The sequence below is a fragment of the Lucilia cuprina genome, chromosome 4, assembly GCF_022045245.1.
Source record: "Lucilia cuprina isolate Lc7/37 chromosome 4, ASM2204524v1, whole genome shotgun sequence".
NCBI lineage: Eukaryota > Metazoa > Arthropoda > Insecta > Diptera > Calliphoridae > Lucilia > Lucilia cuprina.
In genome coordinates this window covers 75,530,013-75,549,604 of record NC_060952.1, presented here as the reverse complement: position 1 = coordinate 75,549,604, position 19,592 = coordinate 75,530,013, and the positions used below count along the sequence as shown (strand labels likewise).

General features: G+C 27.0%; 1 protein-coding gene across 8 annotated transcripts in view; it reads left to right on the top strand.

The window, feature by feature from the left end:
- The window catches only part of LOC111677910 (TLD domain-containing protein 2), a 105,370-nt gene that overhangs the window by 72,247 nt on the left and 13,531 nt on the right, over window positions 1-19,592 (top strand). The window contains exon 1 of one of the 8 annotated variants that reach the window (XM_023439124.2): window positions 5,415-5,713. The exons of 5 other annotated variants lie outside the window; for them this stretch is intronic. In XM_023439124.2, the coding sequence (XP_023294892.1) occupies window positions 5,489-5,713 (225 nt within the window). In that variant the 5' untranslated portion in view covers window positions 5,415-5,488. Of the gene's footprint in view, window positions 1-5,414; window positions 5,714-13,097; window positions 13,249-16,919; window positions 17,537-19,592 lie in introns of those variants that run through there. 2 more of the 8 variants (XM_023439127.2, XM_023439126.2) reach the window with 2 other exon arrangements.

Here is a 19,592-nt window from a genome sequence, read left to right as displayed (position 1 = left end):
AAATATCACCATCAAACTGAAGAATAATTAATATGTAATAAATGCCGCCGCTTGTAATAATTTATGTAAGTCAGGTGGTAAACGTGACTTAGTTAAAGTCGTCAACACTTTGGCAGAAACCAACACGACAACAAAACAATGCGCGCGCCCAGTCAATAAAAATCTTATCAAATCGAGACATTCGTTGATATGAATACCAAACCTCCAACTATTTAAGTTGCATGCACGATTAGTAAAAATTAAAATATTTACTCGATTGAAAAATAAAATATTTAATAAAATGTTATTGACTTTTGTCTGTAAGTAAATATTATTCAAAATCTTAAATTTGGGGGAATTTTTTTTTTTCAAAATTCATAACATAATTTAAAGTAAATATTATTTTTGTAAATTGAAACAAATTCACGGATTGAGGGAATGAGTCATTTGTTTGTGGTAAAATTTTAAGTAAAAGTTTTTTTTTTCACGATTTACTGTTTCAATAATAAAAATATGTTTTCAAGGTAACTTACACAATACCGTATAAAACAAAAACATAAGGGCTTGCAAATTTGCAAAAAAAGCTAAATTTAGTCTTGCAAATTTACAATGATGTGACTATTTCAATCCAGCTTTAAGGCTTGTAAGGGAAAATAATAAAATATTGTATTTGCAAGAGTTATTGATGTTGCAAAGTTGCAATAACATAACAATTGCAAAAGTATGAGATTTGTTATTGTTATTAACTTAAACAATACTGATATTGTCTTTTTTAAGTGTTGCAAAGAAACAATGCTTTGCAACTGGAGCTTGCAATTGTACATTAATATTTGCTTCCAAATCCATTCAATAGCGTATTTCTGTGTGTTTTGTGAGTTTAGAGTAAAAATACAATGCATTTGCAATAATGCAAGACCAATTACAAAAGATTGCGTATTAAGCTAATGATATATAGCATATACAACTTTAAACTTCCCTAATACATGACATTGTAAAGGTTGTAAATAAACATTTGCAAAACTTAACTCTGCAGTTAACAAATAATTTTTGTGCATTTTTATTGCAAATTTATGCAAAAGTGTATTTCTATTCATTTGGTAAGTTTAAGAGTAGAAATGCAATGCAAATACAATTATACAAGACCATATACACCAGACTATGCATAAAGCAACTTAAAACTTAGCTAATGCAAGCCATTGTAAGTGTTGCAAATAAGCAATAACATGACAATTCCAATTCAAACCACTACAGTATATAATTGATAGTATACATAAACACTTGCTATACTAAACTCAGCTGTTTACAAAACATTTACAATGTTGCAAAAATGGAAAATTTTGTATATTTTGTTGTAAAATTACAACATTTGTATGGAAATTTTTAATTTTTTTCTGACACTCACTGTTGTTAACTTCACATTTTACAAATGTAAATATTTGAAAAAGTGTCAAACCTTTTACACTTGAAAAACAGAGTTTTTTGTACAATTAGTCAAATAAATATTTTATTTTTATTGTTGTTTGTTAATTAAACAATTTAAATTGTATGTACTTGTGGCCGTCGGACGTCTCATATTATAAGAATGGAAATTGCTGGAATTTGTCATTGGCGATTTTACTTAAAGGCGTTTAATTTATTTTATTGTTTACAAATGAAGACAAGAATTTTTAATTTTTTTTATTTCTTAAAGATTATGTTTCAATTAAATGTGGGTTATTTTTGAAATGGAAATTTTAGGCGAGAATTAATTAAACGTGGTTAAGCTTTGGATTTATAATGTAAATAAACAAGACGTAAACAAATTAGTTTAGTTACACAGTAGTATTTAGGTTTCTTAGAAATTTTGCAAGTCAGCTGCATAACTTTTTTAGTTCCAAATATCTTTTTTATATAAATCTTTATAAAAAAGTATTACTTTTATATTTTACTCATATCAAATACAGATGCTTTAACGCTTAACGTTTTTATTGTGTTTAGAGTACCGTAATCACTAACAGCTTCATATACATGCAAGTGCATTTCAAAAAACAGCTGTTTTATTTGTTTGTTTGTTCTTTTATTTATAATACAAAATAAGAACAGGAAAATTTCTATAAGAAATTCAGGTTTAAAAGAAATATTCATTAAAAAAAATTAAAACAAAATATTTTAATTAAAATTGTTTAATAATACCAAACTGATTTTATAACAAAAATAAACAAAAAATTTCCTCTTTTTTTTAAAAAAGTTATAGTTTCCCCTTCTCTAATCTTCTATTTTTTTCTTTTGTTATTAAATAAATATTTCTTTTTTTATTAATGAACCTGTTTTTAACAAATATTATGAAATTATGACGTTATATTATGGTTTATTTTTATTATTTCATTTTAAAGTTTTTTTTATTTAAAAAATAAGGTGATTGCTGCCATGGATACACTGACTGGTTCTAATTTGTGTATATTGAACTAAATCATACAAAAATAACTATAATTTAATATAATTAATTAGAAAAACATGCTCTAGTTATAAATTTAATATAATATCTGTTATTCGTCCAAAAAAAAAAAACGCAATTAAATTGTTTTTTTATAGAATGCGAATACAATGACAAAAATGTCATACTTTTTATCGAATAATATAATAATTATGACGTTGGTTTGTGGTATTTTCGCAATGATCTTGTAAAATTGCAAACCCCGAAATTGTTGAGCTTATTTGCAATGTTTACTGCCTTTGCATTTTTCTAACAATAGATTAGTTTATACACTAGTACACACGCTAGTCCATATACATTATGTTCAATAGTCCATAGACCAGTTAATATACTAATCAATAGACTAGGTTATGTACTATTATGGACAAGGTTTTAGTATATTTCATATACTAATCAATAGATAAAATTGCTAGCCCAAAGACTATTCGAAGACCAGCTTTTAGTCTATTGGCTAGTCAATAGATTAGTACATACACTAGTCCATATACTACTCAAAAGTCCATAGACCAGTTAATGCACTAATCAATAGACTAGTCTATGTACTATGATGGACTAGGTCTTAGTATATTTGATGGACTAATCAATAGATTAAACTTCTACAAACAACAGTCAACAGACTAGGACTTAGTATATTCCATAGACAAGTCATTAGACTAACCAATAGTCCATTCCTTACACTAGTCCAAAGTCTAGTCCATAGAATAGGCAACAGACTAATCAATGGACCATTTAATCGACTAGCCCATGAACTTATTAAAAGGCTAATCTATAGACAAGTCAAAAGTCTAGTCAAAGTCAAAGTAAAAAACTTATCAATAGACCAGTTCATAGGCAAGTCATGAGACTACTTAAAAGAGTTGGTTAAAGAATAGTCCATATTCTATCCTATAGACTAGTACATTCGCTAGTCAATAGTGAAGTCAATAGAGTAGGACAAAGGCAAGTCAATATTCTATTATATAGGCTAGTCCATATACTGTGAAATAGACTAGTCAGGCAATAGTCAATGGACTAGGCCATGGACTAGTCCTCAGAGTAGTCAACAGACTGCTCAATAGACAAAACCATAGACTAGTCGATAGACTTGTCAAAAGTCTAGCCCAGGGAGTAGTCAATATATCAATCCATAGACTAGCCTAATACCAGTCCAATTCATTGAGTAGTCCATAGTCAATCCAATAGGCTTCACCATTGACAAGTCAATAGGTGAGTTCATATACTAAAGAGTAGTTCATACACTAGTCCATACACCAGTTCACTAGACTAATCCAAAGATTTGTCTATATAAAAGTCAATCTACTAAACCATAAACTAGTTAATATAGCAATAAACTTGTCATTGAAGTAGTATACAGGCTAGTCTAAAGAGTAGCCCTGATACATGTTCATAGCCTAGTCAATACACGGGCTAGTGAGAAATTCTTACTATTTCAAAATTGAAAAAACAATGAAAAACCTTATGTTTATGTCTGAGCAATGTTACCATATCATTTATTCTTTCAATCCCCGCTAAGCAAGTGCAACTTTGCGGGGGAGTATGATATACTTAATACAAACAAATATTAATTATACGCCAAGTAAAGAAAATTGTTACAAATAAAGTTTTTTATAGATTTCAAAACCTGTTTTCTTATCTCTACCACCCAATTAATTAGACCAAATTAAAGGGTTCACAAATTAATTAAGTTTTTTTAAAACAATCTCTGTTTATAACTTTGCTCCCCTTGTGCTAATAATAACAATTAAAAATAAGTAAAAACCAGTTAAAACGTTTTTTTTTTCGCTTAAATACTGAACCACTTTTTATTCACTCAAGTTAGTCGATTGCTTGGTTTTTTTTGTTGTTATTGTGTTGAAAAATTATTTTGTGAAACCAATAATAAAAATTCCACCCATAGAATGTTGGAATAAAAGTAGTAAATGCCAACAGAACAACTTTAGCTCTAGGCATACACTCACATGGTTATAATAATAAATTGGATAAAAAAAGGAATGGTTATAAAAAGAATTTCACATATAAAATCTTGTTTTCTTGGGACAACAACAAAAATAAAACATAAAAAAAATTGCAAATTAGTTCATAATTGAAAAAAAGAAAAAGAGTAGAAAGAAGAATTTAAGAGAATTTCTCTTCAGTTTACTTTTATTATAATATTCTACTTTAGTAGAAACTAAAAAAGCTTTTTGGAGCAATTTGACATTTACACACACACATACACATTAACACAAACCCACTGATTATTGACAGTCAACTGGCTGTTAGCTAGTCTTTTTCAGCTGTCAGCACGCACTCCAAAGAGGAACACAAAATTCTTACAATCAATAGTGTTTTTTACAAATTTTTGTTATAAAAAATTGTCTAAAAAATAGCAATTTGTAATATTTTAATAAAATTCATGAAATAAAAAGTGTTATTGTTTAAAAAAACTTAAATTTTTTAAATAGTTTTTAACATAAAATACAACTTTCTAAATGCATACAATTTTTGTGTCTGATAAATACTTTTTTTTTGGTGTGTTAAACGTCATTTAATGAAAGAAGAATAAGCATAAAGTAAAAAGAAAAACAAGTCACAAGACTATACAAAAAAAAGAAAGAAAAAACGAAACGGAACATGAGATAAGCAAAATAAACATACACAAAGTATAGAAAAAAGAATATAAACATAAAACAAACTAGAAAACAAGTTGTCGTATGAGATAAAGCAGCAGAATGAGAGAATTACTACAATAAAGCTGTTAGAAGAGAAAAGCTTTTGTTTTCAAATTTTGTTTACCTTTTTCATTCACAACAATTATAAAAAAAGCTTTTATAGTACTTTGTGTATAATTGTACTACAGCCGGCTTTTTATATGATAATTAAAAAAAAGCTTTTTTTTCTCAGCTATCAAAGGAAAATTGTATTTGTTTACTTTTAACAGCAACTACAACAACAAAAAACAAAAACACTTGTTGCTTCTTGTTTTATTTTCGTTTTTCCTTCAAAAAAAAAAAAAAAAACTTGTGAAAACTTTTAAGAAATTGTAAAACTTTTAAAATGTGGTTCCTTATATCCTTTTGTGTTTGTGCCATTGGTTTTACCTTGGCCGGTCGCAAATGGGGTCGTTGGCTTTATTTACGTTATGGACGTTTTGTTTTGCCTCGTTCTATGTTGGCTGGCAATAAAAATCGTGCTCCCACACCACCTCTATCACCGTCGGTGGTTAAAAATGATGAAACCCTTGAGGGTTTATTAGATGAGAGTGGTGAAATGCATGAAACGGTAAGTTGTTTATTGTGTGTGGTCTTGGTGGTCAAACAATCGCCTTGATAAAAAAAAACACTTGAATTTTTTTATCAATTCTTATTGTAAACAAATGATTCTTTATATATATTTGTTTATTTGCGTTTATCACCCGCTCTTTTTGTTTATATTTTTCAACAAGTTCTGGTATTACACTAACTAATCATGTTTTTTATTGTTTATGTTATTAACAATACTACACACTTGATTGATTGATTAATTATTAATCTATTTTATCTTTTTTTATTGTTGTACACAAGTGCTATGATAAACAGTAGCTGTTTTAATTGTTCTTAATAATTGAGATATTTTTAGCACAATTATTATGAGTCAATTGACATTAAAATGCAAATTAAAAAATGTCTCAAAAAAAAAAAAACATGCTACACAAGAAGTATTATTATGTATAATTGGCATCACACTTTAAGTGTTATTGTTTATATGGGGTTGCCACATGTATTGTCTAATTAGACAAATACATAGTTGAAAACTTTTTCCATTCAGAGATCAAGTTATAAGTTATTTAAAGGATTGAGCAGTGCTGAATCCAAATTGGTATACAGAATTTCTCTATCATATCAGGTTGTTTAGATATCGTGATCGAAAAATGTCTTTTTTCGAAGTAGGGAGGAAATATACACTATGTTAAAACTTAATTTAAAGTCGACCGATTGGACTATAAGACAACACAACAAGTTTTATAAATAAAGATTTTTTGTGCCTCGAATATGGAAAGTTTTCTTTTCTATAGACACAATATCTCTAAAACTTTAAGTAATGAAGAAATTGCTGAACTGGATTAAGCACATCTCAAACTTTAAGAAAAGTATATTTTGGTCTCCAGGCCAAAAAGTTTGTTGTCCTGTTTTATTATTCCTTTATTTTGAAAGACTCTAAAGTAATCACTTTTTGAATTTCTAATAAAATTAAATTCACAAAAAATTCAATAAAACGTATAAAACTATAATTCACACACTTGACAGCTAATTCTTATAAATTCCAATGCAGGAATTTAACCATGATTTTTGCTACTTTATTTTTTAAATTTAAACACTTTAATACTAAATAAGTACACAATTTAAATTCCGCTGGCAACGAAAATTAAAACATTTCAATATTTATTCATATCACATGGTCTAGTACCTACCACTTGAATTAAATTCTCTCTTGATTTAATGGTTTTAACAAAAAAGTTGTTTTTATTAAATTTATAAAAAAGTTATTATAAATTTTATATAAAAAGCTTTAAACTTTTACATTACTTAAACATATTTATTAAAACAATTTATTTGTGTAACTGTTATTTAGTCAACGCTGGCATAACGACGCTATAACACTTATAAATGCCGTCTGTACCTGCTAATTTTTTATCATGATAATTTGACATTTAGCATAATATATATTTGTCTAATATAGAGGGTAATTAAGACAATTGGTGTCTAAATTACCGTGTTTTCCATTTTATTGATTGTTTTTTCAATACATATTTTTATTTAATAATTGGAAACTCCAATGAGGTTTGTGTAGCTACTTAAATCTTATAAAAACTTTTTTCATATAGAATCGATCTTTTCCGAACAAAGTTCTATATATCTTTATTCAAACAAAGACTCGATTAATACCATGTTCCCAAGGCACCTTAAATTACTTAATACAAATTTTGAAATAATATTGAAAAATACCTCATTCAAAATGAACTGTATGAAAAAGTATTAATCTGGTAGTTCATTGAAATCACACGTTAGACCTCGTGATCTACATGTCACCTATATGATGCCTCCCAGGTCATGATTAAACTTTCTCAGAGTGTAGAAAGTAATTATACTTATTTTCAGGAATAAAAAGACATTGTGTCAGCAGCAAGCAATACTCAGTACATAAACTTGTGACTATTAGGGTATAATAATGGTATGAAAAATTAAATGGATCTCAGTGAGTCGCTCATCAAGTGACTTATATCTGAAGCTAACCTAATACGCTGTTCTTACGGCATATTCTTAATACATAAAATAAACAGCTGAATACGATATATATAATTCGGCTAGAAGTTAAAACTCGAATTACGAATAAGAATATACATTACATATAATTGTGTTGTGAGAACATGGTATGTCTGACTTTCAAATGTCATGTTTACGAACAAGGTATAGTGTTTCATAATGCCGCAGAACAAAAAACATTGGCAATGTATGTCTACTGTTTGAAACGTCATTGACAAGTATTAGAAATGCAGAAAAATGGTAATACCAAAGTTGATGTTTCTTTAAATTATTTGCAAACACTACACAAACAGCTGATTTACTTAAAACAATTGTTTTTTGCATTTTCTGTATTTTAGAACGTGAAAATAAACAACAGACTAGGCAATCAACTAGATAATAGAACAGAGAGTGTGCTACTTCATAAACTAGACTTGTCCAGAGACTAGGTGGTATAATCATTATTTTAGTCAGCAGAGCTGTAAATGAATAATTTATTTCTGATTGGCTTACGTTTGAATTAATTCCTTTCGCAAAAATGAGAATTAAATGAAATTTTGAAACAATTCAAATTCTTATTCATTTGAATTAATTCAAAATCAATTCAATTCAAGTGAATTGGAAATGAATTGCAAATCATTTGACAAATTCATTTCAATTAGATACGAATTGCAATGCATTTGACAAATTTATTTTAATTGGAAATGAATTGCAGTTGATGTTCAGCAAATTATTTGAATTGACTCAAATTTCATTCAATTCATTTTTTATATAAAAATAATTAATTCAAAATTTGCTAATTCAATTCATGAATTAATTCAAAATGAATGACTCATTTACAACTCTGTTAGTTAGTAGGCTAGTCCATATACTAGTTTATAGAATAGAGTCATTACACAAGTCAAAAGAATACTTCATTGTCCAGTCCATAGACCAGTTAATATACTATACAATAGGAAAGTTCATAGGTTAGTCTGTAGTCTAGTCACTATATTAGTCAATGAACTATTTTCACAAGACTATTCAGTAGATTAGTCAATAGACTATAGACTAGTAAATAGTCTAGTCAATAGACTATTCACTATACTATTAGTAGACTAGACGAGCGACAATTCAATAGACTAGTCGAAAGACTAAACAATAGATTAGTCAAAGACTAAGTAATAGACTAGGCAACAGCCTAGCCAATGTACTTGTTTATAGACTAGTCAAAAGACAAGGCACTGGACTAGTCAAAAGACTAGGCACTGAACTAGTCCAAAAGACAAGGCACTGGACTAGTCAATAGACAAGGCACAGGACTAGCCAATAGACTTGTTATTAGAACAAAAAGTTAGTAGTAAATGACTAGCTAATGTTCAGTCTGTAAGAAATGGAGATCGAACAATAGGTTAGGTGAAGATCTGGGCGTACTTTTTCCTTTCAAACTAATTAACAACTTTTTAACTGAAACTATTATGGGCAACACTGTTAGCAATAGTAGCAGTGATGACAACACTCTCAAATTAATAAAAGCTTAAAAATATTTCTAAAATATTAGATTTTTCTAAGAATCAATGTCCCCACAACAATAATAAAGGTAGATTCTTATAATTTCTAAAAAAACATAATAAATTATATCTATTAACAATTAATGTCAAAATGTTAATTATTTTGCTAACAAATATTTGAATATGCAATTTATTTTAAAAATTGCATCATATTATTTCTGACCCTTTATGACCTTTTGTTTTTATGAAAAATCTACCTAGATATTTTCAATATTCGTCATATTTTCGATTAGAGGGTAATTAAATATGTTTTTTTTTTTTTTTTCAAAATGATATATTAACAAAATTATACATTTACAAATATATTATGTTATTAATTTAATAATATATTAATATGAAACATGTGTCTAACTTTAATCAAATATTTTTCTTTATGTATAAATTAATGTTGTTATTGTTTTATTAGCAAAACAATAACAATTTGTTATTATTTTAATTGTAAAAAATTTATTATTTATACAAATAACAATAACATTTTTTACCAAATGCGTTTTATATATTTCAATGTTTTTTGTTATAGTGAAAACCCTAAATATCTGTAAAAAAAAGTTTATTTGTTAAAAAAACAATTTTGTTTACTTTGTGTAGTCAGTTATTAAATATAACTTTATTATAAATTTAAAAGCTTTCAAAAGAAAAATTATATTAATTATTTTCTATATAATATTTAAAATATTATTTAAAGTCAGCTGATCATTTCTATAGAATTTGTTTATTTATTTGTTTTCCAAAAAGAAACATCATGCAATATTTGCATTCATTTTGAAAACTTAAAAACAGCTTAACACAACAAAAAAACATTTGTTAATAATGAAATAATTAATTAATGATTTTATAGTTTAATTGTTTTTAATTAAATGTTTGAAATATTTGAACACGAAAATTCATTTAACTTTTTTTTAATTCACATACTTTTACTAAATATAAGTGACGAGTAACATTTAAAATGTTATTATGAATGTTGACTAATTGTTTATTAGTAAAAATTGTTGAGAAATTGTAATTGTTGTCTCTAAAACAAAATGATGCTTTTGTTAGTTAATAAACCCCCCAAATGAATTGTTTTAGAACAAAGAAGAGTTTTTGTAGATATTTTAATAATACTTTTGTTTAAAAAAAAGTATTTGTTTTATTTTTATAAAAAAAATACTTTAATTATTTAGCGGTTCAATAAATTTTAATGTTTTTATGGTGCTTTTAATAATAGTTTATAATTAATTTAATTTAGAGCAATTACAATGACCTATTTTTTATAAAATATGTGTGATTAATTTGCTCTATAATAGGGCATGATTATGTGTTTTATATGTCAATTTTGGTAAAATGTGTTAATATGGCATCACTAAAGAATAATAAAAATTTGGTTTTAAAAACTCAACACTGGCAACACTGATTTACATTTAACGGTTTTCAATGCTAATCATTTATAGTGATGCCATACAGTTCTGTGAAAACTCATTTAATTTACAAATATAAAAATACGGTTTTTTCTAATTTATGAAAAGTCGACTTCTACTTTGTACAAATTTTCAAGTTGTCGATATTTCGAACTCTTTTCAATATCAACTTTTTACGAAATTTATAGACTTTGTTTGCTCTTTGTCATCTTTTTCAATGTCTCTAATTAAGTTGTCGATATTTCGAACTCTTTTCAATATCAACTTTTTACGAAATTTATACACTTCGTTTGGTCTTTGTCATCTTTTTCAATGTCTCTAATTAAAACATAAAAAGTTAACTTTTTATTTTTTAACTTATGATAAGTCGACTTTTTGAATTCTTTTCAATATAAACTTTTTTGAAATTTATAGACTTTGCTTACTTTTTGCCAACTTTTTCAACACAAACAACAAAAAGTTGACTTTTTAATTTTTGGAATTTATGAAAAGTCGTCTATAGACCTTCTCCTTTTTAATGGCAAAATTCATTATTTTACTTGTTTGTTTTAAAAAGTATTTTCTTAGGACAAAAAAGTCGACTTTGACGTTTTGAAATTTTTGTCTCATCGATTTTTTCATTGATAGGTCAAAATAATCAACATCTATTGTCTATTGTACGAAAGCCGATTCTAACTTGAGGTAGATAGGAAAAAGTCGAATGTTGTATATTTTCTACTTTGTCGACTTTCTGGACATTCGACTAAAAGTTGGTTGTTCGAAAAAGAATTCATAGATTCCTACTAATAGGTAGTTGGAATAAAGTTGTTTTTTTAATTTATAAAATGATGACTTTTTGTCCTTTTTCCAATTTGGAAATTGTCGACTTTTTGTACCTTTAGTTGTTCAAGTAGTCGATTGTTAATTTAATAAATTTAAGCTGGTGGTCCACATAACACGTTCTAGGCTTTCTCGCTTTTTATGCGTCTGTCAAAAAGAAAGAATCAAGGCAATGCCCCGACGCGTAGAATGCTTAAAGTAGATCTGCTTTCTACTTTTATAAGCGTCACAAACGGCGCACGAACATGTCAGCTGATTTTGACATTTTATATTGTTTGTTTAATGCATATTTATTAATTTTTATAAAATAAAATATGTTTAATAATAAAAAAATAAATAAAAGCTGTAGAAAAACGCGAAATTGTTTAAAAATAAAACAAAAAATTTGCGCTTAAAAAGCGTCGCATGTAACTTAAAGCGTAGAACGCGAAGGAGGTAAGAAAAGCGCATAATGCTTTAACGCGAAAACGCGTAGTGTGGACCTTCGGCTTTACAGTGGCAAACAAATCTTGAAAACTTTAAAATTCTCTTCTATGCTATTGAAGCTATTGAGTGGCACAATTTGTGTAAAAAATCTTTAAAATCTTGAGCACTTTTATTTTAATTTTTTCCCTATAAAACACGTCATTTTGTTAATTAGTTTAGTTTTAATTTTTTTTCGAATTCTTGCACAAATTATCGACTTTTAACATTCTATACGATTCCTAAGCTTATTAAACTAAAAAACCTTCATATTAGTTTAGTGACTTTAGTCTATATGTAGAGAGATAGAAAGAGAGGTTTGAAGAAAATTGTATGTGTTTTTTACATGTTCTTTTAATTCAAATGTTGTCTGCGCCAGCTGATTAGAAGCAAAACAAAGTAGAAAACAAAAAAAAATTATGTGACAAATCTACAAATATTAGGTTACAAAGTATATGGTGGTAAATAGTAAAAAAGAAACCAGTGTTGCCGAAAAAAATTTGTTAGGGTACTTTAAAATTAACTTATATACAACAAAAGTTGAGCAAGCCAAACTTGTAAATCATCATTACATAAAATATTTAAAAAATAAAGCACACAGAAGAATCTGTCAAAATTTTGTGTAGAATAGTACGGATGGGATCGCCTAAACGCATATGTAATGAAACCAATTTGACAGTCGGCTCTGTATATATCGCTCTCTCCATTTTTTGAAATGATTCAAAAATCAAGCAAGTCGCATTAGATCAGGGATGTATTTTTATGTAAACACAAACAAAAAAATGTAAAACAGCTATTTTCATCCCACCTTGTTTTTCTCTTCTTGTTTTTGTTATACGGATGACATTTCATTTTACTGTTTAATTAGACTTTACGTGCTTAAAGTGCGATCGTGTGAAGAGCCTAAGTTTATTATTATCCTAGTTTTTGAAATTTCCCTGTTACCATGAGTAGAAAATCTTTGCCAACATCTGGCAACACTAAACAAAAGTCTAAATGAGACCAAAACAAAAAAAGAAAAAACCAATGTCTCAATGCAAATCAACACCATTTTGTGCAATAGTTTTGTTGATAACCAACAGCAACAAAAACAACAACTAAACTAGTTGCAATTGCAATAAAATATGTAACAAATATACAGCCAACCAACCAAAGATTTGTTGACAATTTAAAAAATATTTAATAAATATAACAACAGTCTTATAATAAACGTTAAGAAGTTACAAGCAAAAAAATAAAAAAAAAATAAAATTTAATTACCATAATTAAAGAAAATGTTTAGCACAGCTATACAAACTGCCCAAAAGGTATAAAGAATATTTAAATTTAAAAAAATTAAAATTTGTTGTGTCATTTATTAACTAGAGCAAGTGAAAGTGTTGGTAATTTTCCTACAATTTAAAAAAATTTATTAAAAATTAATAAATTTATATCAGTATCTGTTTTATCAGCTATATTTAAAAAAAATTTAATTTATTGCGCTGCTATGGTATATCATCACAAAATATATAATTTTTTTTTTTCATTATTTATATTAGTGCGTATAATTATATATTTTAATCAATTTTGAAGTATTTAAATAAATTTAAAATTTTGATTTTATTTTAAAAAACAAGACAACTTTTAAAAATAAAATAAATTATTTAAGTACATTTTGCACTCATTTTTAGTGGTTTTTTAATAAAAAATCATGACGAAAGTCTTTCTCCATTTTGTTAAAGGAAAAATATTATGTTATCAATGATTTTAATTAATATTTTTAATAAATATTTATTAAATTTTAATAGAAATTCTAATATTTAAATTTATATTGATTTTATTATCAGAATTAGGAAATAATAATATATTTTTTAGTCGTCATTATTTTAATATTAAAAAATATTAAAAGTTTATCAGTTAAATATTATTATTATTGCTTTTTTTCTAATCTTAAGTAATTGAAGTGTCATTTTTTATTTTTAGTTTAAATGTCAGTTTGTTTAATTAAAACCTAAAAAACGGGTAAAATTTAATTCTTATTAAATTTTTCAAAATTTAAGTACTGATTTTAAGAATGATATTAAACTTAGAAAAACCATTTTCTAATGATTGCCAGCAAATGTAAAATTCCTCGCAAAAAAATCCCCTCATACAAAAATTTTACTTAGTATTAATTGAAAATTGATTTGCACTTAACTAATCTTTTGAAATTTTTATCAAATATTTCAAAATCATCCTATTAAATAAAATCTTTAGGTCTATGACGCTGTGACATTTTGACAAACTCAAACTTTTTTTGTATTTTATACAAAGATTATAATTTATTTATTTACTGGAACGCTATCAAGGCAAATAATTATGAAAACATTATATTTATATGTTAAATTTCATCTTTATCACTTTTGAGGCACGTTTTTAGTTTAATTTCCAGTTGTGTTTTGAATAACAAAATAGGGTGAGATGACAGTAATAAATTATTATTATTATCACAATTATAAAACAATGTTTTTATAAAAATTTCCTAAATTTTTTGGGAAATTAAAGCTTAACTTGATTGGTGTATATTATATTTTGCACCCGCTGTTCTCTCTTATATGGAAGATATATCCGGTATAAATCTAAAGAATATATTAAATATCGTAAATCGAACCGGTTGACTAATGGCTACGGTCCAAATCGATGTTTAAATACTTACTGATAGTTTAAACAGTTCCTACTGGACCAACAATTCAGCACCACTTTGTCACTGCGGTTCGGTAGTGATCTCTTTAAACCAATTAATTAAATACTGGATTTTCTTGATAAAGATCATAAACATGTTCTAAAAAGATTCTCACTAATACAAAACGCTGATCAATGGAATTATAGAGTTTCCAATATTAGGTAGTCCGCGATTTTGAATAGAAAACCGTGGGAACGTCTGCCTTAGATCATCATAGAAAGTTAAATTCCTGCATTAAAGCCAAAAAAAAGAAACTTAATCGGTTAAAAGCAAAGTGATATACACCATTTTAATATTATTTGCTTAGAGGTATCGTCTAACAAAAACCTACGTTTTCTCATATTAGTTTAAAAGTAAACTTTTGTTGACCCTTAGAATGGCTTTTTTCCTAAAGATTTCGGTAGACATTAGTCGATATTAAAGTGCCTAAGCAAAAACTATTAATCGAAAGCTATTCTGTATAAGACGGTGGAACAGTTAATACTAGAATCAAAACTCTTAGAACTGTGACTTAAATATGAACATTCAAAGAGTTTATAAAGTGCATGCGGAAAATAAAAAACAAGTAGGAAAGTATAGTCGGGCATGGCCGACCATATAATACCCTACACCATGAGTATATTTTTAAAATTTTTACTTTTTATAAAGAAACTTTTATGTTGAATATTTTTCCAAAATATTTAAGCAATTTATTGATAAAAAAAACTAAAATTTCTAAATGAGGCTTTATATAGGTCAAATTGGGCCGATCCTCGGTAAATTTGGGAAAAGGAAATATTTTTAAATAACAGTTAGTTTTGTTGAGTTTCATTACGATACAAATGGTTACAAGTCAATTTTAGACGTTTAAGACATTTTTTGAAGGGGGGTTTGTATGGGGGCTAGGGTCAAATAAGGGCCGATCCTTACGAAAATCTGCAGTCATAAATACTTATGTAAAACTTATTTATGCCAATTTTTAGAGAGATAATAGAATATTTGACGTAATTATGGCATAAAAAGTTCAAATCGGGAGGTACGGTTGTATGGGGGCTAGGTGAAATAATGGACCGATTTCAACCATTTTCAATAGGCTTCGCCAAAGAACATGCTTTGTCCAAATTTCATCAAATTATCTTGAAAATTGCGGCCTGTACCTTGCGCACAAGGTTTACATGGACAGCCAGCCAGACGGACGGACGGACGGACGGGCATGTCTTAATCGACTCAGAAAATGATTCTGAGTCGATCGGTATACTTTAAGGTGGGTATTGGACCAATATTTACAAACATCAGCACAAACGTATAATACCCTCCCCACTATAGTGGTGTAGGGTATAAATAGTAGTGAAAAGATTTCGTTCCTTATTGATTTATCATTGGAAAAACAGCATTAGGTCCAATCATTTAAGTATCGTTCCTACGACGATTGGATCTGCGCTCCGGAACGACCCGATTCTCAATCGGCCAAAGATTGTCAATTCAGCAACAGCTGGAACAACCGGAAGTTTTTTCCCCAGAGAAGAACATCCAGTTACAGCCAACCTGTTACAACAACATCATTTAAGGATCTACTAATTTAACATTAGAGACCGCTTTATATTTGACACTGATCTTCAAAAATAAATACCTCAGTGCTTTCCAACAAACATTGCCATCTTTTTTTAACAAAATAATATAAATTTTCCATTCATATCCTTTTGTTTAACAAACAATCTTTTGTTTAACAGAAAGAAAACAAAACAAACTAAAACTGTTGTAACTTCTTAGCACTGCTTTAACATTGGATAAAACAGTTACTAATGTTAAAGAGCTGTCAAAAATAAATATCTTTGCATTAACATTTCTAAAATAAACTTAAAACTAGAGAGAAATGCACATTTATATTATCACGTAATAATAAGGTGTAAAAACTCCTGAATACTAAATTTAGTTTATAAAGAATACCTTGACTTAAAACATGGTTGATTGAGAGTTTTCAAAAGAAAAAAATCTACGTCTACAGAGAATAAAACCTAAACAACAACAATGAAAAATAAATCTGTAAATGAGAAAGAAAAACAAGAATATAATAAAAACAAAATAAATAAAATAAACCGGTATGAATATGAAAAAAAAAACAACAAAAACAAAAAAACCAAGATTGAGTTAGTCAGACAACGGCACACCAATAGCCAAAAACGTACTGTTAGATACAATGAAAAAAAGCAGGCATGCAGACCGACCGACCGACCGTCAGAGAGACAAAAACGACCTATAGAGACACTACGAGAATGATACATGCAGTCAGCTAACGTTTTGTCAGTCTTTCAGTATATTCGCAAACGTAAAACTTTACAGACGTGTGTGGTGTACAACGTGTAGCGTTGCCAACTAAAAACGAAACAATTTAGAAAACTTTTATACATTTCATTTGCAAATGTAAATAAACAAAACAAACACATAAATTATAATAAAAATCTGTGTTAAAAATCAAATTAAACAAACAGTGATGTGTCAGTTGCCGGCGACAGTCTGTTGACAGATGGCTAATTTAATTGTTTACAGTTTAACTTAAAATTATATGCTTAAATAGTGCATTACAAGAATTTCAATTCAATATTTACGGGCTATATTTTCAAAATAAAACGCAAAATTTAACAAAAGTTAAATAAAAATATTACGTTTTTTATATATTTATTTAAAATTAATAAAATAAAGATCATACACAGCGCACATTTTTTCTATAAAAATAAACAATAAACTCAGTTTAAACGCTGGTATTTAGCATATATTTAGCAAAATAAATAAAATAACACGAATTGTAATTTAAAGCAATTGAACTTTTTTAATCCGAAAAAAGTGTTTAAAAATAAACAAAGAAAGTCTTTAAAAAAATGTGTGAATTAATCTTAAATCCCGCCATGGATTGTGAGGTAAAACAATTTAAATAATTATAATAATTAATTGTAATAATTTTAAGCACGAGTTAATTTGAAAAAGAAAATTTTGTTTAGAATTTTTGTTTTAATAAAATTTTTTTAGTTTATTTTAGTATTTTCTTTTGTTTAATTTATTTTATTTTTTTTTTAACAAAGCGTGACCTGTTTTAAATGTGTTTGTCAATACAAATAAATAAAAAAACGTTTGCAGTTTTTTTTTTCAAAATTTTATTTCCGCAATCACAATTCTTATTTACTTTTTTATTAAGTAAATAAGATAATCTATAGAAAATTATATATTTTGTTATTAGAAAAATATATTCAACATAAGTTTTATAAATACAAAAAAACACAATAATTTGTTAAAAAAAAATTAAACCTGTTGAAGGCAAAATTACAAGAAATTTATTACATTTTTTCGTGTTTAGAAAAATACTGTTTGAAACTACTCTGAAACTACTGCCACTCCATTAGAATAGTTAAAATTGTAATCATTTTTTAAATCCTCTCTGATTCAAACTTCTAATTATGAGATTTTAACATATTATTTCCTTAATTATCTTTTTAAAAATTATTTGCTAAGTTCTATGTTTAAAATTTTGAAGGTTTTTTCATTTAAAAGTTTTATGAATTTTGTTTTGTCTTTTCTTGGAATTGCACTTTATTTTGACAACAAAAAAAGAATAATAAAAAACCTGTTTAATTGTCTTTTAATATAAATGACTCATTTCTAAATAAAAGAACAATTTGTTAAATAAATATTATTTGTTTCAAACAAAACCACAACAAAAAGAACAACAATTTCAAAACAAAAAGATAATTTTCATAATAAATTGTGCTGAAATTATATTAAATGACCTTTAAGGTCACATATAAGAAAAAACTAATTAATTTATATTAAACAGATTTGCCAACTTATTACAATTCAAACATGTTCTTAATCTCTCTGTATATGTTATTTGCACCATTTGAAGCTTTAACATTTTGACCCTTTCATACAGGTTAAGGGTTAATGTACTGTAACTAGTGATGACAACTAGTATGCCAATTATTTATGATAAAATGACATACTAAGTAATATGATCTGTCAAAATTTTGTAAAGAAGAGTACGGTTGGGATGGTCTATACGCAATATGTAATAAAACCATCAAACACATGAAGAGAGAATACGAATGGAAAAGTTGACCTATGTCCTATGGCTCTCTAAATTTTTTGAAATGTTTCAAAAAACAAGCAGGTCACATTAGATCAGAGATGTATTTTTATGTAAACACATACAAAAAAGTGAAACAGCTGTTTCCATCTTACTTTGTTATTGTTTTATACCAAACGTGTAAACACAAAAAATATAAATCATACGACTTTTATTCTCTTCTTTGTTATACGTATAGAATTTCTTTATACTTTTTCATTAGACTTTACGTACGTAAAGTGTGATCGTGTGAAATGCCCTTTAATCAGCGCATCCACATTCTATTTCCATAACAAATTGCATTTAAAATGGTCTTTTCATTATGCTAACCACTTTAATGATATTATTCTTGCTAAGAAGAGTTTGAAAAATTGTAAAAGATTTCCTCATTTGATGGCTTAACAAGTTCATATTTAAATTCTAAAGTTTATAGAGTAAACATTAAACGATTTACTTTATTAAAAGTCGATTGCTTAATCTTTCAACTTTAAAAAAGTCGACTTTCACAGCTAAAGTTTCTTTCTATTTATAAAAATTCAATTTTTCAACACTTTAAGGAGACTTTTTCACTTGTATCGAAAATTTTAAACAAAATCATGACCTAAACATTTGAGCACTGCGTTTGTTGACTTCAAAATTTTGGTCCTTTCTTTTCGAGCATAGATGGTTATATATCATAACTAGCACGAACAATATCGGCTTCTAAAGCTTCAATTGTTATTGGTTTATCAGCACTTTACTTGATCCCACAAGATAAATTCGAAAGGTGTCAAACCACATGACCTTAGAGACAAAATAACAAGACCATTACTCAATATGTTTATTCAAATTTATAGTTCTAGCCCAACCTTTTTGAG